Source organism: Canis lupus, chromosome 3 (genome assembly GCF_003254725.2).
Source record: "Canis lupus dingo isolate Sandy chromosome 3, ASM325472v2, whole genome shotgun sequence".
In the NCBI taxonomy this organism is placed as follows: Eukaryota; Metazoa; Chordata; class Mammalia; order Carnivora; family Canidae; genus Canis; species Canis lupus.
Window position 1 is genome coordinate 38,037,930 of NC_064245.1, and position 27,244 is coordinate 38,065,173.

Genomic DNA, 27,244 nt, shown 5'->3' on the forward strand with positions numbered 1-27,244 from the left:
CGGCGGAGCTCCTCCCCCGCCCCCCCACGTGAAGCCTCCCGGGGCTCCGCGGCTCACTTCCCAAGATGGCGCGCATGTGGAAAGTGGCGGCGGCGGCGGCCGCGGCCGCGGCGGCGGCGGCGGCGGCGGCGGCGGAGGGCGCAGCAGGTGAATACCCCGCGCGGTCCGGCCTGCCGGGGAGCGGGGCGCGCGGGGCGCGAGCGCGGGGGCTGGCGGAGGAGGCCGGCGGCCGGAGCACCCGCGTCCCTGGGCTTGGGCACCTGTGAGCCCCTGTGGGCGGGAGGGACCTCCCGGGAACGCCTCAGGGGAGCGTGGGGTTTCCTCACAGCGTTCGAGCCTCCCTGGCACCCCCCGCCCCGGGTGTGTGCACTTGACCTTGCCATCTGTACATTGAGGGGCGCCTGCGTGGCTTAGTTGATTAAGCGTCTGCCTTCGGCTCGGATCGAGATCCCTTTGCCCTGGGGTAGAGCCCCACGTCAGGCTCTCTGCTCCAGGGGGAGCCTGCTTCTTCCTCTCCCTCTGCCTGCTGTCCCCCTGCTTGTGCCCCGCCCCCCGCCCCGTCAAATAAAATAAAGAAAAAAAAAAAAAAAAAAGATAGGTGACCCCAGAGGGGGGAAGGGACCTGCCCACGGGGACAGACGGCCCGGCTGGGACAGAAGTGGGTGAAAAAATGGCAGAGGGACAGTGAGTTCTGATCTCCGTGCACTCTAGGAGAGTGGGGCGAGTCCCTTAAGAAACGTAGGCTGGGGGCACCCGCGGGGCTCAGATGACATACAGTGATAAGTGTATGAGAAATGTTGTGACTGGTTGAGAAAGACTGTAGTGGTCAATAAAGAATTGGTTAGGGGCACCTGGGTGGCTCAGTGGTTGAGCATCTGCCTTTGGCTCACGGCTGACCCCGGGGTCCTCGGGTGGAGTCCCCCGCATTGGTCTCCCCGCAGGGATCCTGCTTCTCCCCCTGCCTATGTCTCTACCACTCTCTATGTCTCTCATGAATAAGTAAATAAAAATCTTTAAAAAAAACAAACGTAAGCCGAAGTCCTAAGTACTTCCAGTATCCTAGGAACACTTGGAGGTCAGCTGTGAAGAACACCAAGAGTATTGTTTCCCTCCTGCCCTAATATATTTGCTATTCTCTATGTAAACAGGAAAGACAAAGGCAGACGAATTTGGAAAGTTCCTTGAGTCCTCTAAACCTCCGTTAAAAAAAAAAAAAATAGACTCAGTAATGACAGAAACTCAATTTTTCTGACTCTCAGGCTACCCACTTTCTCCTGTTTCTCTCTTTTTCCTCTTCTTTGTCAGAGAGCCACTATTTGAATTCTGAAATTTCTTATTAGGAAGAGTGCCAAGTGTGTAACGTGTCCAAAGTTATTCCTGAACATTTGCCATAAGCCTTCAGCTTAGCACCTTCGGAAAGTATTCAGGGGGGTGAGTCTTTAATAATGTTAGATCTCTTTGCTGGATAGTGCTGTCTCTGGTCAAACTTAACAGTTCTAGTCCTCCTTTGAACTCCCATCTCAAACTAACCAGTTCTTTTTCTTTTTTTCCTCTTTTTAAAGATTCCATTTATTTATTCATGAGAGACACAGAGAGAGGCAGATACATAGGCAGAGGGAGAAACAGGCTCATTGTGGGGAACCTGATTCAGGACTCCATCCCAGGACCCCAGGATCATGCCCTGAACCAAAGGCAGATGCTCAACCACTGAGCCACCCAGGTGCCCCTAACCAATTCTTTATTGACCACTACAGTCTTTCTCAACCAATCACAACATTTCTTATACACTTATCACTGTATGTCATCAGGGCTAAGTGATGGGCCACATACAAAGAAGTGCTCCATAATAGTTTTAGTTATTTCAGTACGTTATCAGTTTAAAGAGGTGATAGGTATACATGAAAAAATATTATAACAGGCTGAGCACAGCTTGTTGAAATGAATCTAATTAATAGGTGATTCTCAAGTGTTGATAATAACACACGCTTAGCTTACACACGATTGCAAGTAACACTTTCCAAAAAACAAAGATAAAAAAATAAGAAAGTGTTGTCTCTTATCATCTCTTAGGAAGCCATCTGTTAGAATGTAGATATTGTACATAAAACATACACTAAGGATATTAAAAACTGAGAATCAAAGGAATGGTAAAAATTTCAGAGGAAAAAGAATTCAACATCATGGTTTAACAATATCAACTTTGATGCAGACAGACCTGGGCTTGAGGCCCAGCTTAGTACGACCTTGAAGAAATTACTTAATCAGGCCTATTTTCCATGTTTGCAAATGGGAAAAATAATATTGTCTGATGCACAGAGTTATGGTGAAGATTAAAGTGTTTCCTGAACTATTACTGTTATGTCTATTTTATGGTCATGAGGACTAATAGGCAGAGCTAGACTACCACATGATATATTCCCACTTCAGAATTCATGATTTCACAGTTTGCTTAGGCAAGATTACAGATTTAAGCAAGCTTACATGGTAGTATTGTTGCATAACTCTAACAATGAAATAAAGCCATGGGTCTCTCCTGATGAGTGAGGTCAAATCAGCAAGATGATACACCATGTTATGCCACAGGATTCAGTTCTCTACTGTTGGTAAACCCCAGCAGTGTGTAGAATGCCTAGAGACTAGAGCATATCTGCACTGGGGATAATAACCAGCTTACACATTCTTGAAAGGCAGAATTGTTACCAGTTTCCACTTCTCTGTGATATTAAAAGGAGTTTTCAAGTTAAAGCAATAGTCACAAGCAGTGTGGATGAGTTAGAGGGTTATTATAAACAACTAATTTTAACTTGAAAAAATTGTAAATCACTATTCTTGTATCAAAAAGCAAAAAGAGGGGACCCTTGGGTGGCTCAGTGGTTGAGCCTCTGCCTTTGGCTCAGGTTGTGATCCCCGGGGTCCAGGGATCGAGTCCTGCATCAAGCTCCCCACAGGGAACCTGCTTCTCCCTCTGCCTATGTCTCTACCTCTGGCTCTGTGTCTCTTGTGAATAAATAAATAAAATATATATTTTTTAAAAAAGGCAAAAAGAAGACTGTGCCTCTAATACCTTTCAAAAGCATTATTCCACCAGGATGTCAGTAGTTACTAAATACTGTAGTTTTATGAAATCATGATGTCAGTAGTCATTGAATACTGAAATACTACCAAAGATCTTCTAAAATCACAGCCCACACAGTAAGTTTTCCAGAGTAAAAGGAGAATAGACTCCTTATTGTAAAAAGTAGCAAGTCGTGGATTGATGAAATGATGCAGGGAATACAGAAATACTATGTATGCCAAAACATTGGCAAAAATACCAGTAATATTTAGTGTTTGAGTAAAATTTTTAGCATAACTCTAGTATATATGTATATAGGGTAGGTACACAGTTTTTTTCCTTTAAAAGCATAACATATGTTAGAAGTCAGAGATGCTTGCATTTATAAGTAAGTTATTATGTAACCTTCCTGTAAGTGCCCATAATGATAGTTCTTGGTATTTGTTATGTACTTGTGCCAGGCACTTTTCTAAACCCTTTGTATATATTATTCATTTTAGCCTCATGACAGTTCTATGAGGTAGGTATTATCTTCCTATATGAGAAAAGAAAGATAGAGTGGGTAAGTAACTAGCCCAAGTTACAGAATGAATAGTAGGTCAAGATTTAAACCAGGGCAGTGTAACACTGGAGCCCACATTCCTAACTGTAACACATGCTGCTTGTCATATGATACTTAATCACAAAACCTAAAAGTAAACATATAAATAATAATTTGAATATTGGAGAAGAGACATTTTTATATGTGTATTTTTAGAAATACTTTTATTCAGTAGTTAATGGGGGGTATTAAGAGGAAGGGAATGTAATTTCCAACAAGTCATACTTTATGGCAAGAACTGAATACTAATAATATATATATGTATGTATATTTTGGTAAAGTATATAGACATCATCTTAAGAGAAAAGTAAAATGAAAACAATGTATTCCAAAGGCTGGCTTTGATTTACTCTGCTATTTTATTAGATGCTTGAACCTTAAATAACTCCCTTTTTCTTTTATTGTGGTTAAATATACATAACAAAATTTGCCACTTTAACAATATTTAGGTGTACAGTTCAGTGGTATTAAATACAATTGACCCTTGAACAAAACACAGGTTTGAACTGCATGGGTCCAGTTATACTCATAATTTTATAGTACAGTACTGTAGATATATTTTTCTTACAATTTTCCTAATATTTTCTTTTCTCTAGCTTACTTTGTTGTAAGAATATAGCATATAATTACATATAATGTAAAGTATGTGTTAATTGACTGTCTATGTTAATCAGTAAGACTTTTGGTCAACAGGTAAGATTTTGGGTAGTTGAAAGTTATGTGCGTTTTTTTTTACTGTGTTGGTGATCAGCACTCTGAGCCTCCCGTTTTGCTCAAGACTCATCTGTATGGTCGTATTGTGCAGCCATCACAACCATCCAGCTCCAGAACTTTTCATCATCCCAACCTGAACCTCTATACCCATTGATAAATAAGTCCGTTATCTCCTACCCCAACCTCTGGGAAACTACTATTCTAATTTCTATGAAATTGACTAGTCCAGTTGCTGTATTAATGTGGAATTATACAGTATTTGTTCTTTTGTTCTAAGGCTTGTTTCTCTTAGCATGTTTTTAAAGTGTATGCATGTTGTACCATGTGTCAGAACTTCGTTCCTTTTAAAAGTTGAATAATATTGCATTGTACATGTATATCACATCTTATACTTTCATCTGTCGATGGACACTTGGGTTATTTCCAGATTTTGGCTATTGTGAATAATACATCTGTGAACATGGATATAGAAATATCTCCTTGAAGTCCTATTTTCAGTTCTTTTAAATATATACCCAAAAGTGGGATTGCTGGATAATATGGTAATCTTAGGTTATGACCCTATCTTTAAGGAACATAATACTTCACAAAAAATCAGAAGAAGCTCAGAAAAATAAATCCTATGAGTACACACAATAAATTCCAATTTGGCTTGCAAAGGATGGACTCATGAAAAAAGGTGTTTTGAAAATAGAAGATGATCCTCTTAGGAGACAACAGTGGCCAAGTTTTAGGACTGTAAGGAGAGATTTACTTTTATTATGGAGTCATGTGTATGTGGGGGTACAGAAACACAGTCTGTTTACCGACTGTGATGAGTAAAAAAGTTATTCTTAGCAGAGTTTTAAACAGGTTGAAAATAGTATATGATGCTGTGACATCCACTGGCTGAATGCAGAAAACATAGGGGCTTCTCACCAAACAACTTGAAGGCACTTCTGATGAATGGCTTTCTAAGTATGTTATATTTCCTCAAGCAAGATATACGAAAGTTCAGACTTTAACAAAATATTACATGTTCTAAATTTAGGTTATGTTATGTAAAGTTTGCACAATTTTGCAAATGTATAAGAAAACATTGAATTATACACCTCAAATGAGTGAACCTATTAGTGTTTAAATTATATCTCAGTGAGAAGTTAGGAAGACCTTACTACAAGTGACTACTCACAATTTTGTGACACTTTATGTACATATTTAACATAATTTCTTTTAAACAGTAAGTACCCTTAATGCAGTTGAGTATAGGCCCTTGTAGCTAAACCTTTAACTTCTTTGGAGCCAGTGTTTGGGAAGACTGGTCTGAAATAAATGCAATCTGAATGGAAGGAAATGCAATGTTATTTTTAAGTCAAGGCATTGAAAGTATTTAGCAAGTGCTGATATTGAGGGAAAGATAAGAATTAGAGTTAACATACACACCAGATTTGGTAAGCTGTCTATTTCTTATCAGATTCCTGATTTGTGGAAGTCATTTGTTTTTTTTTAAATCTGTAGATACTCATCTTTGCAATCCTATTGGGTTTTAACACTCCTGGGTTTTTTTGTTTTTATTTTTTTTAAGATTTATTTATTTGAGAGTGTGTGTGTTCACATGAGGGGGGTTGGCAAAGGGGGAGAGAGAGAGTGCCAAAGAAATCTGTGTGATCTCACCACCCTGAGAATCATGCATGACCTGAGCTGAAATCTAGTTGGCCGCTTAACCTGCTGAGCCACCCAGGGTTCCAACAGGCTTAAATACCTGATTCATTTACATATTTATACATTGTAGTTTATTGTAAAACTATATGGAATAGTCACAAATTATACATTACAGAATTCAAAGTAATGCAGTTAGTTGTACCTTTCTGAGATGGGAGGCAGAGAAACCTGAAACTAGAGTTGTGAATTCCTACCAGTCAGAGGGCAACTTAAATTAAAAATATCATTTAAAATTTGCCAGAGGCATGGGATGCCTGGGTGGCTCAGTGGTTGAGTCTGCCTTCGGCTTAGGGTGTGATCTTGGGAACAGGAATCAAGTCCCACATCTGGCTCTCTGCAAGGAGCCTGCTTCTCCCTCTGCCTATGTCTCTGCCTCTCTCTGTGTGTCTCTCGTGAATAAATAAAATCTTTAAAAAATAAATTCCACTTTATGAATATGAATCATTTGCCATTGTTTGGTCATGAAAGTGCTGTCATGTCATAGTGCTGTCATGAAAGTTTGTATCCAGTTTTTGTTTGAGTACATATTTTCAATTATTTTAGGTACCAAGGAGTGGAATTTCTGAGTCACATGCTAATTGTATATTTAATTTCTTGAGTTTTCCATACTGTTCCATGGCAGCTCTATCATTTTACATTCTTACCAGCAATGTACAGCTCTATCATTTTACATTCTATCAGTGTACATTCTTACCAGCAATGGTACAAGCAATATACCAGCAATGTCCAGTTTCTCCATATCCTCATGATCACTTGTAGTTGTGGGTATGAACTGGTATCCTATTGTGTTTTTTATTTACCTTTCCCTAACAGCTAATTATACTGAGTATCTTATATGTTTTTTGGCCATTTTTAAGTTCTTAACCCTTCTTTTTTTTTAAAGTTTGTTTAAGTAATCTACCCACAGTGGGACTCCACCTCATGACCCCGAGATCAAGAGACTCATAACAAGTGAACCAGCCAGGCGTCCCTCTTAACCCTTCATTTTAAAGAAGTTGAATTATTGAATTCTCACGGGGTTTATTTTTGTTCTATTCCTAGGGACCTAATAAAGCCAATAAGGTAATACCTCTTTCCTCAAACTAATTTAAATTTCTAGAGATAAGGTAATCCTATAACTACAAAGTCTTGACTTTCACATTATATAAAGATGTTATCTTTCTACTGTCCTAACATATAATGAAGATTTTGTGTTCCATTAAAAAGAAAAAGAGCCAGTCATTCTAATAACTCCTTCTCCCATTTCCAAATGAGAAGGTGATTATGGAGAAAGGTAGACAGACTACAGGGATGCTTCCAATAACATGATTTGCTTGGGCTTCCTTCTCAGTGTCAAAAGTGTTAGAATGTTCCCCAACAAACTGGAACAGTGTATAAACCTTCACCTTCATTTGGACATCTTGTAATTTGTTCCTCTGATATTTCTCTATGTTCCATTGCTAGTAATAGGAGGCCTGCCAAGAAACCACCAGCTGCCCATCTCTTATAGAGATAACACTGATAAGAATTCAGAAATACCTAAACTCAATATTTGACATACCCTTAAAATTTCACAGTGCAAACGACTTTTTTTTGATGTGCATTTTACTCTAAAGATTACTGGCCTTAGCTACAATTTTTTTTAATGTAAATACATTCTGTATTGGACTTTCATTGCAAAATGCACAGATAGGGATGCAAGGAAAGAAAGGAAAAGCAGTTTGACCAATGATTTTGTTGGTTGTTGACATTTTTAAAATTTGCTACCACCATGCTCTCAAGATAAATTCTTGGTCTCCGCAGATTGCCCTGAATACCAGACAGTTAGCAAATGATCATTTTATGTCAGTAACAATAAGAATGGCTGAATTTATTCTACACCTATTATGTATGCTTGGCACTGTATTATATTTTTTACACCAAATATCTAATCTTTACAACAAACTTAGCAAGGTAGATATTTAGCAGGTAGTACCAGAATTTTTTTTAGCTGAAGTAAAATATAAGAGAGTAGAAACTATCAGACCACATCACATCTATTGAGAATCAGATCTGCTTTTTATGAAATTTTCTTTCACTTGTACATTTATGTATTTGTGTACTAGGTTGGAGTACACATGAACTTCATAATATGGTGAATCCAAGAATTGATCTGTGTCAGCCTATTGATAATGACAACCTTTGGGTATTTCAATAATCAGTAATACAGGCTTGAGCATAGCAGAAGAGTATCTTAGGCTGAATTTTGCCTTCTTCTGACTTATGATGCATCGTGTTTGTCAAGCAGAGTACCATGTACTGGTTACCAGTGCCAGGGGAGAGCTCTAAACACTACTCCCTGTTTCATCTTGGTATCAGAGTCTTCAAAGAAAACACAAGCAGTATGATAGAATAGTGCTTTACTTACACAGAAAGGAGACAGCTAGATTACCTTTAACGGTGAGTGTTGGTCCACCATTGTCATTGGGTCTTTATCAGTGGCTGGTGCAGGACAGTTTATCTATACACACACCTCTTATGCCACAGTACAAAAAAACCCTGTCCCCTCTTTGCAGAGGAGTGACATAGCAATGAGGTTCGCCCTATGATGCACACATTTTAAGCTGAGACAAAAGAGCATTCACGGAGTCTGAAAGAGGGAAAGCTACTCCCAGGACAAGGTGATAAGCCCTGCACAGGCCGAGTGGGCTCTTTATATCTCCTGGTAAGGAAGTTTCATCCTTCTGCAGTTGAGTGGGGGTTGAAAGACTACACTCATGAGACTGCCTTTCCCCACAAGGTTTGTGATCTTTAATAGTGTCACTTTAATTTCCTCATTATCAGCAATTTCAGTAAAGGGAAATTGTTAGCTGGAGCTCTGTGTTATTAAGTACTGTTTAAAGTGTTTTACATTAAAAGCTAAACCTAATTGTTTTAGAATATGTATTTTTCAGTTCGGTATTTTATGCCTTTTATATTAAGTGATGTAGTATTACAACATTATTTTTAGACCTTATATATGTCTATAGCTTTCATTCTGGGGAGAATCTGGCTCTTAAAGTCCAGTGTGGTGGGGACTGGGGAAACAGTAATCCACAGGGAGAACACATTACAGGTCTCTTCAATTTCTGAATAAAAGAGATTTCTTCACATTCAGAAGTTCTGTTTCTAATTCTTCACAATTACAAAAAGAAGCATTTTTAAAAATCTGGTCTCAGAGGGAATTCTCATAAGTTTAAGAACTCTCTTAATCTTCCCAACAGTGAGATATTTTGCTTAGTAATCATTCAAAAAAATCACATTAAAAAGCACTGCAAAGCTTTTTATGGCTTTAATACATATTACAGAATATAAGACAAAAAATTGGTTATAGGTAGGGATGAAAATTGCATGTTCTTGTTTAAATATGTGTATTTCACTGTCACGTTCAAACTTAACCTCTTGTGAAATGTAGAGAATAGCAAGTAATTCTTAGTGCTGTGCAGTTATCCTTTAAGTGTTATCAGTAAATAGAAATTATTATGAAAAAATGCCGTCTTTGTTTTAAATCTGAAAAGCTCAGAATTAGTTTTTTAGTTCAGACAGTTGTTTCAGAGCAGAGTAATTTGACCTATTTTTTCCATTTATCTCACCGATTTAATTTCAGGAATTAAAACCAGAATAGGTATATAAATGATTTTTAAATGTATTATTCATTTAGTTTTTTTAAAAAATTAATTTTATAAATCCATTAGTTTTCAAAAAGAAGGATACCAATGGCTGTTCCATTTTTCAGGGTTTTTTTCTAGGCTTCAGACACCGGTTTCAAAAGTGAGAACTTTTTCCACATCACAGTCCTCGCTTCAAGTGGCAGGCCCTGTGTGGAACCTGGGTCGACTCAATCACATAGCAGTTGCAGTGCCAGACTTGGAAAAAGCCAAGGCATTTTATAAGAATATTCTGGGGGCCCAGATAAGTGAGGTGGTCCCTCTTCCTGAGCACGGAGTATCTGTTGTTTTTGTCAACCTGGGAAACACCAAGATGGAGCTGCTTCATCCATTGGGAAATGACAGTCCAATTGCAGGTTTTCTGCAGAAAAACAAGGCTGGAGGAATGCATCATATCTGCATTGAGGTATTTTATTTCAATGTTTAGTGTTTTCAAATTTCTCTTTTACAAAGTGCCTTTTACTCTTTAAGACTACATATTGTCACTGTCATCAGAAGCTGGTATTAAGTTTTTAAAAGGGAATGGTAATACTGGTCTTACTCAAAGATGGATCCATGGATATATTCTCTTTCCCTTTAGAAAACTAAATAATAATATATTTTATTGAAGTCTAGATTTAATGGCCACAACAGAGGCCACCAAAGCTGACCAAAATAGATTTGCATCTCTGCTATAGTACTTATTAATTACACGCAACCTCCCATGTAATTAGGAATACAGCTGCTTTCACTGTTACATACAAGGCAATTAGAAGAAGCAGTTTATAAATTATAAATTTTATAAATAAAGTTTATAAATTATAAATTAGAAGAAGACTATAAAGAATTTCCATATACATGCTAAGTATTCTTAGGATTATCTTCTATCCTTAACATTCTAATAACTTCTTCCTTATTACAAAAGCAATACACTTTCAATTGGTGACTGATTTTTAAGACCTTTCAATTGCATCTGCTTAATTCCCAAGAAAAACTTGAAATGTTAGACAGGAACATTCTCATTAGAGAGCCTGTATCAAATAACTGCCTTTTGTAATATCAGCAAACTAATTGATTATGCTTTGGTTTAAATCATTTTGATAGGACAATTCTTTTGATAAAAAGAATGGTGTAATTTATTGGTAGGCCTCATTCCTAACTTAGAAGAGAAGGGGGTTGATTCTAGTGTGAATTCAAGGATTTAGTTCATTTTGCAAATATATTTTAGAACCTATAATGTTCACTCTACCAAGTAATAGGATTCAGCAATGAGGAAGAAATGGATCATGTGCACAGTGACAAGGGGCAACTATTTAAACAGGCAGATAAAGCAGCATTAATAGACATGTCTTCTTAGTAACACCAATAAAGGAAAGATTGCTCCTGGCTGGCAGGAGGAGAGGAGAAGGCATCATCACAGGCTTTAAGTTGTAAATGAATGTGAAGGAATTCCCCAAGTCAACAAGAGGAGGAAGGTATTCCAGACAGGGAATAACATATGGAAAGGAATAGAGTTATCCTAACAACTCATATTGTATCTTCTGGTAGTATATGGAGTATTTAATGTGTACTAATTTCTTTAATTTTCACAGCTACTCTATGAGCGACTTTACTCACCTTTGACAGTTAACTTGCCCATAGTCAAATTATTAGTAACTGGGAAGGCTGAGATTCAAACCTAAATTTGTCCTAATTCCAGGATCTGCACTGTTAGCCATGATGCCAGATTGCCTTCATTATATTGGCTAAGTTTAAAATTTGAGGCTGGGGTGACATAGTATGTTAGGAGCTAAACAAGCCTAATATTTAACCTTTACACCTTTTTTTAGGAGGTTAATTTTGGCTGCAAGTCTTTATGTCAGTGGACTTGAGGGTTTGTCTAAGACACCCCCCCAGGATGAGAAGCAGGATCATCAACCTTTGAATTGACTCTTCCCTTTCCCACACTACAGTGTCTGTTCTACATCAGAGAGCCCATGCCTTCAAAGGAAGCTGCCATGTGAGTTAGAGTTCAGTTAAGTAAAGAACAAAGTTTAAGGTAACAGCTAATCCAAAAGCACAGATTAAAAAGGGGAAATGAAAATGTATGTCAGTATAAAATGAAGATGTATAATAGGAAAAGGTGTGAAAAGTTATTTGCTATGTTAGTATGACATCCCCTGTCCTTGTTCTCTGCTCTTTATAAAAAATAAAGGGGCTTAACTAGATAGATGGATAGATGGATTTTATTTTTCTGTTCTAGATCTAAAAGTGAGGTGACCCAGAGGGGAGAGAAGGCAGAGAGAGAATACAGCACAAATGCCTGTAAGCAGAGGATCTAAATATTACACATATCACCCCTGTTCATGCCCCATGGTCCCAAGCTTAGTCACATGGTACAATTGGCCACAAGTACAGTCTGTAGTCAGTCAGCCATTTATTTAGCGCTCTTCTTCTAAATGATAAATTCACCCCATCAGAGAAGTGACTTTCTTCTTGTAATTATCACCAGGATACTTTATATTCTTTTTCACTGGGGCCTCAAATAAAACCTCTGGGGGATCCCTGGGTGGCGCAGCGGTTTAGCGCCTGCCTTTGGCCCAGGGCACGATCCTGGAGACCCGGGATCGAATCCCACGTCGGGCTTCCGGTGCATGGAGCCTGCTTCTCCCTCTGCCTGTGTCTCTGCCTCTCTCTCTCTCTCTCTCTCTCTGTGTGACTATCATAAATAAGTTTAAAAAATTAAAAATAAATAAAATAAATAAAACCTCTGGTTTAGTAGTGTGTCTACTATGCACACGCACCTCAGCTTTTAGTTGACTTAACAGAGATTTTAGACAAAATGTACTTTTTTCTCAGACGTGGATTAGTATCTCACCCAGTTGTATCAACAGTTATCTGTCCAAGTTGGCTTTTGGTTTCCATTTTTTCTTTCCAAGTCTCTTAAACTTGCGTGGTTTGCCTTTCATTAAAGGAAGTTTATTTATTTATTTTTTTTAAGATTTTATGTATTCATGTGAGAGGCAGAGAGAGGCAGAGACATAGGCAAGGGGAGAAGCAGGTTCCCTATGGTGAAGCCGATACAGGACTTGATCCCAGGACCCTGGAATCACGCCCTGAGTCAAAAGCAGATGCTCAACTGCTGTGCCACCCAGGCGTCCCTCACTAAAGGAAGTTTAGAAGTTACCTCCCCTTGCTTGCAGTATAGACCAAGTAGCCTGCTGTTTTCTGGCACAGCTTTTATTGATGCTGCCAATGTGCACTTCCTGCCCCCTACAGGCCTCTCACTGAAGAAATGATTCTGATATTGAGTAGAACTAGCTATACTTTGACTAAATAACTTAACCAGACAGCAAGGCATGTCACAGTGAAAATCTTTCTTACTCAACAAATTTGTCTTGAAGTTGTAAAAAATATTTAATGTTTCCATGCTAGCTAGTAAACAACTGCTAAACCTCCTGAGTAACATCCCCCTTCCGGAAGCAACCTTCCCTGGGACCCCTGCATAAGGTCCCCTTTACCCTATTTGGTTGATGTCTCTGTTTGCATTATATTGCTGGTTGTTGAGTATTTTCAGTTTCACTTTGATTCTCACTACATAATTTGCTTGGAATATGTAGCTGAACAAAACATGGAGTCCCTATCTTCCTGGAGTTGCCTGCTTGCTTCATTTATTCATACATCCTCTGTATTTTCCACAGAGGATTGGTGGTAACTGACCAAAATACAGTTGATAAGATATAAAATAACAAACATAAGTAATAGTGCAAGTTAGAACAAAAGAGAAATGTAAGGCAAAATAAAACCTTCCCTTTAAGTAAGATTACTATATTTATTTGCTTTACCGAATATCACTTTGTAGTTGCTGAAACAAAAGGGAAAATAAGCAATATTCAAAATAATTATGGCTCCTTCCCCCTTCCTTCCCTTCCTGAACAATTCAGTCTTGAAGACTTAGGTTGGGCACAGCAAAATAGTTGTCCATGTTTGTGGGGAGAGCTGGAGTAGCCCAAAGCAGGGTGTTGGAGCCAGAGTAGGGTAAGAAGAGCATCTACAAGTGGGAGCTGCCTACCTTGGGAGAGCCAGAGACTGAGTAAGATGCCCATGCATGAGTAGGTCCAGCTCAGGGTGACGGGGAGCTCAGATGGAGTGGGAAGTGTAGACAGGTGAGTGGGGAGGGAACACACATGTGGTGAAGAGTGCATTGCTGAAGGAAGGACAGCAGCAGGAATAGGGCTGATTTCTTAGAAGGTTTAATCAAATAAGGAAGTATAGTGAAGATCATGGGAATCAGGTTTACCAGTCTGAGAAATGGCATTACAAGTACAAAAAGGATATTAGATTTTATCTAGAGGTAACCCTCACTGTACCAGGCTGTTGGGGAAAAGCATATGATAAAAATGTTATTTAAAAGAGAAGATTAGGGGCTCCTGGGTGGTTCTGTTGGTTAAGCATCTGCCTTTGACTCAGGTCATGATCCTGGGGTCCTAGGATCAAAACCTGAGTCCACCTCCCTGCTTAGCAGGGAGTCTGTCACTCTCCCCCAGCCCCATTCCCCCTGTTTGTGTGCTCTTGTTCTCTCTCTCTCTCTCAAATAAATGAATTAAATCTCTTTAAACGTAAAAAAAAAAATAAGATTAAAAAGTGTAAAGAAATGCAGCCGTTTTATTTTCTGAATAATGTCATAATAGAGAACTTATTTTTTTGTTTATGGCTTTGTATATCTTATAGATCTGTTTCCACTGAGCATATATTCCTTATGGAAGAAAGATTGTAAAGCTAGTAAGACAACTTATTTTTTAAAAGTTCCAGTTTAGGGGCACTTGGGTGGCTCAGTCAGTTAAGCGTCTGCCTTCAGCTCCAGTCATGATCCCAGGGTCCTGGGATCAAGCCCTGCATCAGGCTCCTTGCTCAGCAGGAAGCCTGCTTGTTCCCTCTCCCTCTGCCTGCTGCTCCCCGTATGCTCTCTCTCTCTGTCAAATATATAAAATAAATATATATATATATATATATATATATATATATATATATATATAAAATTTAAGTAGAAAATAAAAGTTCTATTTCTGGCTTTATGATAAACCCTAGGAGATAGCTAAGTTTCATGAGTGATCTGTATGTCACCAGTTCCCAGATGTGGGAGTTTCATAGAAAGATAACATTTCCAGAGAACAAAACAAAGCAAAACAAAAATGGGCAATTTAATGAGGTTTTAAACCTTGTGTTATAAGGGAAAAAATGTAAGTTTCAAACTACTGCTAACATCATTTTGTAAAAGAAAGGGCAATTTCTTACCAAGAAAAAATAAGGAAGAGGAGAGATCCTCTTGGAATAAAAAGAGTCCTGTCAACTGAACAAATGTGGAAGTTGAGGTGATTGATATATGCCCTTCTGACATAATTTCCAAGAATACACAAGAACCCTCTGAAACTCATGCAGAGTAATATTGCTAAGTTTGAATAATTTAGTTTTTAGTTTAGAGCAAGGGATAGAAAAGATAATTGAAACAAATATTTTATCCAGACTCTTAATTTTAACTTTCATGGAGTTCTGTCAATTTGAGGATTAAATTTCATTCATTAGTGATATCATTTAGGATCATTGTAATTTTATATAAAAGCCCAAATTTTTGGAAGTAGTTAAAATATGCACCATTGGAAACTTATTATTCTGTATATTACTCAATGTAGAGTTATTGAATCAATATAGTTGTATGACTGAAACTAATATAATGTTGCATGTTAACTATAATTCAATTTTTAAAAATTGGGGAGGGGGGTGGGGCACCTGGGTGGCTTAGTGGTTGAGCCTCTGCCTTCAGCTCAGGGCATCTTCCCAGAGTACTGGGATCAAGTCCCTCATATGAGGCTCCCCTTGAGGAGCCTGCTTCTCCCTCTGCTTATGTCTTTGCCTCTCTTTTGTCTCTCATGAACAAATAAAATCTTTTAAAAAAGAAAAAATATATTTTTTTCAGTAGCATACTCTTCATAATATTTGGTCACTGAGAATTACATACGATTTTTTTAATTTTTTTTTTTTTAATTTATGATAGGCACACAGTGAGAGAGAGAGGCAGAGACATAGGCAGAGGGAGAAGCAGGCTCCATGCACTGGGAGCCCGACATGGGATTCGATCCCGGGTCCCCAGAATCGCGCCCTGGGCCAAAGGCAGGCGCCAAACCGCTGCGCCACCCAGGGATCCCTACATACGATTTTTAAAAAGATGTTATTTAGTCCCAACTTCTTGCCTTCACACAGGTAAGCCTGCATTGATGTTTTTCGAGATGAGACAGTTTAGGACTAGAGAGTATAAGATTTACCTGAAGATTCTGAATTCTGACTGTGACAGCCCAAACATTTTTATTTGGAATACTGGCACTCTTAATTTACAAATGACAGCAGAAAATCAAAATAATTTCCAGTCTTAAGGTACTACCACCAAAAAAAAAAAACCCCAAAAAAACAAAACAAAAAAATTTGATAAGAAGATGAGATAAATAGCCCAGATTTTTACTTCATGGCATTCAAGGTCACACAGAGCTAAAAGATACATTAACTAATGGTACAAAGGATTGTAAAAACAAAATTCATATATGGGTTGTTATTGGCTGTGTTATTTTTATTAGGGGGAAAGACTTAATTTCCCAAATCAAATTGCTTTGCATTTATTATAATCTTAGAGTACATAATGCATCTACTTTCAATTCAGAAAATTATGACAGTATTATTTCTTTGTTTTTACTACTGCCAAGCAAGATACTAGGGAGTTCTTCTGAAGAATTATAAATTTTATAGCAACACTCTAACAAAAGCATAAATATGATACAAGATCTTTAAAATCAAAATCAGTAACAGAAATAGAAATAGATGCTAGTACAATGTTAATGTAGGCATCAGAGACACAGGAGTCAACCCAACATGCCTTGTTAAGGGTCTCTGTTAATGTAGGCATTTTTTCAAAATATAAGTAATTTATTAAATCATAGAACTATTTCTTGAGTTAAGGAATATCGAAGAGGTAGTATACTAAAAATGGAGATGCAACATCAGAATTGTAGATATTTGTACATGGGTCGAATGTTCTATGATGAAAATATCCATGGTCATATTTAGAGTAGAAGTTACCAAAGGGCACTTGGAAAAAAGTCATGATTCTGTTATGAATTTTTTCAAACATTCAAGAAGTAGAAAAAAGATAATGTTCCCGTCATGCAGATTCAACAGTTTTCAAGATCTTGGCATATTTGCTTTATTTTTTTTTTCTTAAAGTATTTAAGTCATTCACAACATGTCATTTTACTTTTATATAGTTTGTGCCTAAATTCAAAATCTTTTGTCACCATCATATACATAGTTCATGAGTCAAATTTATTAGATTGATTCACAAATGTCTCTAGAGTTGACTTACTCTAATCATGACTCAAAGTCCGCTTGTTATAAATGGTTGTTAATCTCTTTAGGCCCTTTTTAAAAATATTAACCTCTTACTAGTATAGTATATTTGTCATGATTGATGAACCAAATTGACGTATTATTACTACCTAAAATCTATATTTATATTTTCTTAGTTTTTACCCAGTGTCCTTTTTATGTCCTAGGATCCCATCTAGGATACCTCATTACATTTAGTTATCATGTCTCCTTTTCTCCTTTGGCTCCTCTTGCCTGTGACAATTTTTCTGTTTACTTGTTTTTGATGACCTTGATATTTTTGAGAATTACCAGTCAGTTATTTTGTAGAAGGTCCTTCAATTGAGACTTTTCTCATGATTTAGACAGACTAGGGTTATTGATTTTTGAGAGGGAGACCACAGAGGTAAAGTGTCATTCTCATATCACATCAAAGATATATATTATCAACATGACTTATTACTGTTGATATTGACCTTTATTCCCTACCTGAGGAAATGTCATCATATTTCTCCACTGTAAAGCTACACTCCCCACCCCCCTTCTTCATAATATAAACTTTGGAAGGAAGTCACTGTGAGGCCAGGGCTGAAGGGAGGGAGAGTTAAGCTCCATCTCCTCGAAAATTCCATAAATTGAAATTTTCCAAATGGAAGATTTGTCTGTTCTTCCCCACTTATTTATTTAACTTTTTGTTACTCAATAATTTACTTATTCATTAAGACGTTTTTTATATCAGTGAAGGTTTATAAGTATTTATACTTTGGGCTGTAATCCAATACCATTTTATTTTGTTGCTTAGATTGTTCAGCTTTCTCAGAAGCGCACTTTGGGTTGACTCCTGTGTCTCTGATGTGACATCTTTTTTGTTTTCCTCCCACACTTCCTTACTTTCTGGCACTGCAAGATGCTCCAACTTATCATCTATATTCCCTGCCCTAGTCTAAAGCCACATATTTCTCCAAGGAGCCCTGGTTCATTTTATTAGAGAATGGTATTAGAAACCAAGATACGAGCTCTAGATATGCTTCTTGCTACCGGAGGATCACCGTTTCTTGGCCTTTTGAGCTAACAGAGCAAGGACATGTATATATTGTATATATACATACATCTATAGATAATTTCTCTGCATAGCCAAACAGAAATTATAAGATGTATATATAGCCTACTTATGAACTCATGAGTTCATACTGGTGTCTCTAACTCTAACCCATTATCACATGGACCACTGTAGCCTTCTTTGCTTGGTTCATAACTGCCCGTACCAACAGTGAGAAACTTGGCTGCCACCATCTGACATCTATTTAATTGTTCAGTTTCAATATGGGTATATGGTGGTTGTATTTGTTTCCTAGGGATACCATAATAAATAACCACAAACTTGGTGGCTTAAAACAGCAGAAATTTGTCTTCTAACTGTCCTAGAGTCCAAAATCAAGAGGAAGAAATATGGAGGGGGAAAAAACAATAGACCATAAGAGAGATGTAGAACATGGTCAAAGGTTTTATCAGTATAGTTGGAATCCCAGAAAAAGAGGAGGGAGAAAATAGAACACAAGTGGCAATTGTAGAAATAGCCTACAAGGACATTACCAATTTGAGGTAAGACATCAACCCCAGATTCAAGCCATGAAAAGACATGGAGGAATCTTGAATATATGTTACTAATGAAAGAAGCCAATCTGAAAAGTCTATCTACTGTGTGATCTAACTATATGACATTCTTGAAAAGGCAAAATACGGAGACACTAAAAAGATCAGTGGTTACCATGGATTGGGAGCGGGAGGAAGGGATGAATAAGCAGAGCACAGAGGATTCTTAAGGTAGTGAAAACACCTTGTATGATACTTTAATGATGGGTACATATCATACATTTATCCAAACCCATAGAATATACAACACCAAAAGTGACCCTACAGTGAACTGCACTTTGGATGATAATGCTGTCAGTATAGGTTCATCAATTGTCACACTCTGATGAGTATGTTGATAATGATGGAAGAAGCTATGCATCTGTAGGGCCAAAGGTTATATGTATGAAATCTCTGTACCTTTGGTCAATTTTGCTGTGACCCTAAAACTCCTACAAAACGTGAAACAAAAAATCTGTAATTCTAGGATTCTGCAATTGATGGAAAAAATATTCTTCAAAAGTGAAAGTGAGAGGAGGACACATGATGAGATGAGCACTGGGTGTTATATGTTGGCAAATTGAATTTAAATAAAAAATTTTTTTTGAAAATGAAAGTGAGGGGCACCTGGGTGGCTTAGTCAGTTAAGAGTGCCTTCAGCTCAGGTCATGATCCCAGGTTCCTGAGATTGAGCCCCATGTCTGGCTTGCTGCTGAGCAGGGAGCCTGCTTCTCCCTCTCCCTCTGCCACTCCCTGTGCTTGTCCTCTCGCTCTCTCAAATAAATAAATCTTTTTTAAAAAATGAAAGTGAAATGGAAGTATCTTACATTGAACAAAAATGAGAGGATTCTTGTCCAGTAGACCTGCACTATGAAAAACCAAAGAAATATTCAGGATGTATATTCAGCCTTCATTCCTTTAGGATGAAGGGAAGTAATACCAAATGAAAATCCAGATCTTTACAAGAAATGAAGAGCACCAGAAATGTTAAATTTGTAGGTTAAAATAAAATAAAAATTTTCTTACCTCAAATTATATGAGATAATTGACTTGAAATTTTTTAAATGTAGGGTTTATAACAAAAAAACTTAAGGTAACAGTAGAAAGGATGGGAATTGGGCAAAGGAAAGTATACTATTGTAAGTTTTTTTATATATGAAATGGTAGACTAATAAGATTAAAATAGACATTATAAACTCTAGAGCAATGTTAAGAAAATTAGGGACGCCTGGGTGATTCAGTGATTGGGTGTCTCCCTTCAGTTCAGGGCGTGATCCTGAGCCTGGAGTCCCAGGATTGAGTCCCACATTGGGCTCCCTGCGAGGAGCCTGCTTCTCCCTCTGCCTATGTCTCTGCTTCTCTCTCTCTGTCTCTCATGAATAAATAAATAAAATCTTTTTTTTTAAATGTTAAGAAAATTAAGGGATAACTAAAATATAATTTTTTTAAAAGATTTATATATTTATGAGAGACAGACTGAGAGAAAGGCAGAGACATAGGTAGAGGGAGAAGCAGGCTCCTCACAGGGAGCCTGATCCAGGACTCAATCCCGGATCCCGAGATCACGACCTGAGCAGGCGTGCAACTGCTGAGCCACCCAGGCATCCCCTAAAATATAATTAAGATAAAATTGAACAATACAAAAACATGTTTTTTTTTTCCAAGTTTTTATTTAAATTCCAGTTAACATACAATGTAATATTAGTTCCAAGTGTAGAATTTAGTGGTTCAACACTTAGGTACAACACCCAGTGCTCATCATAGCAAGTTGCACTTCTTAATCCCCATCATTTATTTCACCCCTTTCCCCACTCACCTCTCCTCTGGTAACTATTAGTGCTCTATAGTGTTTCTTAGAGGCACCTGGGTGGCTCAGTCGGTTAAGCATCTGCCTTTAGTTCAGGTCATGATCCCAGAATCCTAGGGTCAAGCCCCACCTCAGGCGCCCTGCTCAATGGGGAGTCTGCCTCTCTCTCTGCCCCTCCTCCCACTCATACTCTCATTCATGCTGTCTTTCTCAAGTAAATAAATTTTTTCAGAAAAAAGAATCTTTGTTTTTTTTACTCCTCTTTTTTTTTACCCCAAAAAATACATGTTTAACCAACAGAAATCAAGAAAGGAAGAATGAAGTATTAATGAGACAAAAAAATTAAATGAGATAAACAAATTCAACTATATGAATGTTAAGTGTGAATGGATTAAACATTATTTAAAATGCAAAGATTATCTGGATTTTTTTTTAACCACACATCTAAAAATTGAATTAAGAAAGCAATTCCATTTAAAATAGCATCAAAAACAGTAAATTACTTAGGAATAAATTGATCAAGAGAACTGCAAAACTTGCACTCCAAAGACTACAAATCATTGTTGAAAGAAATTAAAAAGACCTGAATAAATGGAAATATAATCTATGCTACACATCATATGACTGACTGTTGTTAAAATGACAATATTTCCTAAGTTGATCTATGGAGTTAATGCAATCCCCATCAGATTCTAGTTGGCATCTTTGCAGAAATGGACAAACTAATCCTGAAACTCATATTGAAATGTAAGGGATCCCAAATAGCCAAGACAATCTTGAAAGAGAAGAGCAAAATTGAAAGATTTATACTTGATATTAGCATAAGGATAGACTTAGAAATCAATAAAATAGAATTAGGAGTCAGACACAAATCCTCATATTTACAGTAAGTTTTCAACAAAATAACAATCCCATCCAATGGAGGAAGACTGGTCTTTTCAACAAATGGCATTGGGACAGCTGGATAGCCACATGCAAAAGAATGTATTAGAACACTTGGCTCACACCATAATGTTTTATAAGATTTAAAGATTCTTTTGAGGGTGGGACACAATAGTAATGGATAGATGGAAAGCAAAATTCTTTGTTCCTTAGAGCTCCAAGTGAGAGAAAGCTGCCACAATCCCCCATGTGGCCTACACATTGGGGATTGCACTTGCGGACAGAGTAACAGCAAGCTGGAGCTGTAGTAGGAAGCTTAGTGGGACAAGTGGGGTGAGGTTAGTTAGATTTCATAGGCTCCCTTTGGATTGGCTAATTTGAATAATTCTGTGGGCTCTGGGGCATAGGGACTATAGATGGTTGTTTGGTATCTGTCTCTGGGGCAATTAGAGAAGGCACGTGATAGCCCCAGAGTATGAAGCTAATAAGGGAATGGTTAGGATATGGACTTTATCAGTTGCTCAAGAAGAATTAACCAATCTCTAGCCAGTGCCTCAAAACTGGGTCAAGACAGCATTTCAAGAAAAACCCCGGAGCTGCATTACACCTTATGTAAAAATTAACTCAGAATGAGTCAAAGACCTAAATGTAATAGCTAAAGCTATAAAACCCTTAGAGAAAAATAGGCATAAGTTTTCATGACCTTGAGTTGGGCAATGGTTTCTTAGATATAACACCAAAAGCACAAATAATAACACTGGGCTTCATCAAAATTAAAAAGTTTTGTATAAAAACAAATCTCACAGAATGGAAGAGAATATCTACAAACCACGTTTCTAATAAGGCACTTAGATCCAATGTAGTCAAAGGATTTACAGCTTGTTTTTATCCCTAATCTTTTGTCTGCTTGGTGTAGGAGTTACTGTGAGCTATGCATGTTCGGTTCGCTTTTTATGTTTCAAGGCAGTACTATTAGGTATATACAGAGTTGAAATTGTTTTGTCATTTTGGTGGATTGTTCATTTTATTTTTAGGTTGTATCTTTTTATTTAGTGTATTTCGCTTTTTTTTTTTAAGGTTTTATTTATTTATTCAAGAGAGGCAGAGACACAGGTGGAGGGAGAAGCAGGCTCCGTGCAGGGAGCCTGATGTGGAACTCGATCCCAGGTCTCCAGGATTAGGCTCTGGGCTGAAGGTGGTGCTTAACCACTGAGCCACCTGGGCTGCCCTGTATTTCACTTTAAATTTTGTTTTAGCTGATACTAATATTGCTCTATCAACTTTCTTTTGGTTAATATTTGCCTGGTATATCTTTTTTCCATCCCTTTACTCATCTTTTGTGTAGGTAAGTCTCTTCTAGGGAACATATAACTAAAGTTTTTTTTATTGTTTTGTAGAAATATCTTTCAATCAACAAATATATTTTAAAAATTTATATTCATTCTGATAATCTCATTTTATAATTCATACATTTAATCCATCTCCATTTATGATAACTAATGATGAACATATTGTCTATGTATTTTATAGTATTTTCTTTTTACCTTTTTTAAAATTTTTTTCCTTCTTTCTACTTTCCTTTATTGAGACACTTTTTTTTTACATTCCTTCTGCTTTTAGAGGCCACAGATTTTAGTTCTATTTTTTGTAGTTAGCTTTATTATTTTACAGAAATTTGAACATTAAAAAAGGACAATAATGTAATGAATTCTCATGTATCTAACCCAATTTTAAGTTACCAATTCATGGGCAATCTCATTCCATATATGCTCCCTTCCACCACATTTCTCTCTTCCTAAATTATTTTGAAGCCATTCCCAGACATCATGTAATTTCACCCATAATGTTTCACTGGTATACTATGGTACGTGTGTTTGTATATATATATACTATTACAAAGAATTTGCTGTCAGTTTAACTGAAGGTGGTTACTGTTTTTCCCTGAAAGCTCCTAAGATATTCTCTGTATCATTCATGCTATTAAATTTTGTGAGTTACATATACATGTATTGGTTCATATTGATCTTGATTAATTCTTAAGTTTACTTTTAGCGTGAAGACTTAAATTTTTCTTCAATTATGAAAAATTATCAGTTATCTTTTCAAATACTGCTCCTGTCACTCCATCTTGTCTCTGTCTTTAGCTCCGTTTTGTTAGGATATTTCAATCTATTCTCCATCTTTTAAGTTTTGCTTTAATTTTTTTTATTTTTTTTAATTTTTATTTATTTATGATAGTCACAGAGAGAGAGAGAGAGAGAGAGAGAGAGAGAGGCAGAGACATAGGCAGAGGGAGAAGCAGGCTCCATGCACCAGGAGCCTGATGTGGGATTCGATCCCGGGTCTCCAGGATCGCGCCCTGGGCCAAAGGCAGGCGCCAAACCGCTGCGCCACCCAAGGATCCCCAAGTTTTGCTTTAATTTTTAAAAATCTTATCTACACCAGATCCTGCCCCTGTGCTTATGCCTTTAAATGCCGGTGGAATCTTGTCTGTTGTGAACTCAGTCACCAAGCTTTCTTGTGTTCCATTGGCAATACCAAGGAAGACCAATTTAGGCCTAGCCATTGAGAAAGGGTCAGGTTTCCCTTCTAACCGAAATGTTTATCAGTAGGGGAATGAGTAGATCGCCTTTTGTATTTCTATAAAGTAGTTCTTTAGAACACTGTGTAGTAGTTAAAAGTTGTTCACCTGTATGTCAGCTGACTTAGAAAATTTGCTAAAATTTTTTAAGTAAAAAACAAAAAATAATGCATACAGAAGATATATATGCATATTTAAAACTTTATATACATATTTGTCAAACTGTAAAGTTTATTTCTTTTTAAAGATTTTTACTTATTTATTCATGAAAGACACATAGAGATAGAGACATAGGCAGAGGGAGAAGCAGACTCGGAGCCCAATGCAGGACTTGATCCCAGGACCCCACGATCACATCCTGAGCCAAAGGCAGACCTCCATCACTGAGCCACCCAGGCGTCCCAAACTGCAAAGTTTAGGGCCAACTGTCAAGTTTATTGGACACATGGTCCAACAAAAGACCACCTCACTTGTGATACCATCTGCAGATTTAATGGTGTTCTAAACCCTCATGCTCAGTACTTCACTAGAAATGCTCACAAGACTCAGTGAAAGTTATTATACTCACGGTTGTGGTTTATTACAATCAAAATCAGCCAAAGGAAGAAACACATAGGGCAGAGTCTGGGAGGATTCTAAACGCAAAGCTTCCATTTTCTTCAGGACCATTCTGGTATCGATGTGTGACAATATGCATTGAGTATATTGCCAACCAGGGACTCTAACAAAAACTTTAGTATTGAGGTTTTTTTGGTACTTTATTACTTAGGCCTGATTGATTGACCACATGGTTGAACTTTCTCCATATCAACTGATATCCTGTGACCCACAGCTCCTATCTTAAATCACATGGTTTCTGGAATAGCCAGCTCCTCCTCTAAGACTTGGGTTTGGCCAGCTTACTTTAAGAATCAATCTGGTCAGCCTCTACCCTAAACAAAGACACTCCTCTCAGATTACATAGGTTATCTCCCAGACGTTGAGGCAAGACCTCTCTTTAGAAAAGGCCAAATTCTTTACTAGTACACATATATGTAAACTTATAAATTTATTTCAGGATTTGGAAGAATGTGTGCTGAGTTGAAGATAGTAGTTCCCTTTTGAGAGAAAAGTGATTGTGGTGGTAGTAAAAGGGTACTTAGCTTTATCTGTATCCTTAAATTTTCATGTACTCTGTAATTTTTAAATTATTTTAAAATGGAAAGATTGAATTTAGACTAACTTTGGGAAAATGGAAAGAGAAGTTACATTCAATAGAAAGAAATTCATTATGTCCAGATATGGAAAGATAAGACATCAGGAGGAATTCTACTATTCTGCAAAAGATGAGAGTATTTGGAGATACATGACGTAACCATGATCATAGTCTGGGCATGACTTTGACATAGCTATCAAGTTTAAAATGAAACATTGTCGGGAGTGTACAAGTAGAATGTACACTATTTGAAGAAATCATCATTTATTTATAGTAATAGCTAGTATCCTCCTTATCGGTTGTTTGTCAAGTTTTAGAATTTAATATATAATTCTTGGCTCATTGAAAATCAGATTGTATAAATATGAACATTTGTTAAATCTATATGTTGGGTACATGGGTGTTCTATTCTCTGTGCTTTTTTAATGTTTAGAATGCCATTATATTATTAAACTCCAGGGCGATTTATGACTGCCTAGGAATGGGGGATTTCATGTAATACCTTTCTATCCATTTACTGGGTTCCCAGTCTAAGGAAGATGACTTTCCAAGATAGAGGAGAATCATTCTTTCATCAGTATATAGAAACACATTTGCTCCTTTCCTAGACTGCCAGTAAATATGAAGAAAACAGAGATGATTTTGAAGAGAGTCATAAAATTATAAATGTTTGGATTTTTTAGAATGGGGAAAAACATTTTGATGGCAATTTCATAGTAATTTACATTAAAATATGAAATCTTAATCTCAAAAGTAATAACTAGGTGGTATGGCAGATGGGAGGTTTGTGGATCCAGAGAAACACTCATATCTTTTGAGTACCTACTGTAACCTGTATCATATACTGCTAAAAACTTCTGATCTGTTATTTTAATCTCTTGCCCATTTATACGGTAGGCCTCATCTCTTTATTATAAATTAGGAACTCAAGGCTCTTACAAAAAAAAATAAATAAAAAACTATGTGCAGTATCAACAGTAGTACTACTAAAAGAAAATATTGTAAAATGTAACATACATTTTTTAGGTTATAAGGAGAAATAATTACTAATGGTGAAAATTCTTAAGCATTGTGATTGCTCACCTATGAAAATTTACCAACTGCTTTTCCTTCTGTGGAAGTATTAAGCTTATTTTTGTGAAGGTTTAGGAATGATTCTGCCCAGAGGCAGAGAAGATAGACCACATTAGTTTGCAAAGTTTCTTCTAAGTCTTAAGATCCTATAGTTTGGTATTTTTGTGATCTCAAATGTGATCTCAAATGATCTCAAATGTGATTCTTATTTATTTCCTTTTCTCAAGGTGGATGATATAAATGCAGCTGTGATGGATTTGAAAGAGAAGAACATTCGTAGTCTCAGTGAAGAGACCAAAATAGGAGCACATGGAAAACCAGTGATTTTTCTCCATCCTAAAGACTGTGGTGGTATTCTTGTGGAATTGGAGCAAGCTTGACTTATATTTGCAAGAAACTTAAAAAATTCCCACCTAAATAGTCTGAAATTCCCCATCAAATTATACTCCAGCATTGAATCCTTCACTCCTTCCATCACTTAAAAATTCACAATTAAAGAGCACTTTAACTGGATCAGTTATGGGGTGTCTGACTCTTTATCTCAGGGTTGTGCATTCAAACCCCATGTTAATTGTGGACTCTTAAAAACAAATTCAAAATTAAAAACTAAATTACAAAAAGATTTTTTTAATTATATATATGTATATCAATATATATAACTGACATTTGTTAATTTGGGGTTTTTTTCTGATTTAGAGGAATCCTTGATTACTAAATACTTAAGAAATATTATTAAAATCATATTTATAGAAATAAATTATTCTTGTCCAAAATGTGATAATTGACTATAGAATGTTACTGCGTGAAAGAGTGTGTATATCTGTAGGCATGCACGTGCTTGTGTGAGTGAGGATGCAGTTATGAAAGGACAGCTGATAGTTTCATAGCTACATATTTGGGACTAAGTACTTTCTGAAGATGTTATAGAGAGGTTTTTTACCTCAATTTTAGGGTAAGGATTTTTGGCCT

The 27,244-nt window shown here is 37.0% G+C and overlaps 1 protein-coding gene across 2 annotated transcripts; it reads left to right on the top strand.

The window, feature by feature from the left end:
* Positions 1-4: 4 nt before the first annotated feature.
* On the top strand, positions 5-26,788 carry MCEE (methylmalonyl-CoA epimerase). 2 transcript variants are annotated; one of them, XR_007409609.1, is made up of 4 exons: positions 5-147; positions 9,805-10,142; positions 11,545-11,714; positions 26,503-26,733. XR_007409609.1 is itself a non-coding variant. In XM_025437201.3 (3 exons), the coding sequence occupies exons 1-3, from the start codon at positions 66-68 to the stop codon at positions 26,653-26,655; spliced, it is 573 nt and encodes a 190-aa protein (XP_025292986.1). In that variant the 5' UTR covers positions 6-65; the 3' UTR covers positions 26,656-26,788. The 2 variants fall into 2 exon arrangements, 1 of the variants encoding a protein (XP_025292986.1); XM_025437201.3 differs by lacking the exon at positions 11,545-11,714 and having other exon boundaries at positions 6-147; positions 26,503-26,788.
* Positions 26,789-27,244: the final 456 nt, after the last annotated feature.

Bases quoted from the DNA above. Each gene is read 5' to 3' on its own strand.
- MCEE (XM_025437201.3), top strand. From the start codon at position 66: ATGGCGCGCATGTGGAAAGTGGCGGCGGCGGCGGCCGCGGCCGCGGCG. The intron at 148-9,804 runs GTGAATACCCCG...TCCATTTTTCAG, and splicing joins GGCGGCGGAGGGCGCAGCAG to GGTTTTTTTCTAGGCTTCAG. The intron at 10,143-26,502 runs GTATTTTATTTC...CCTTTTCTCAAG, and splicing joins TGCATCATATCTGCATTGAG to GTGGATGATATAAATGCAGC.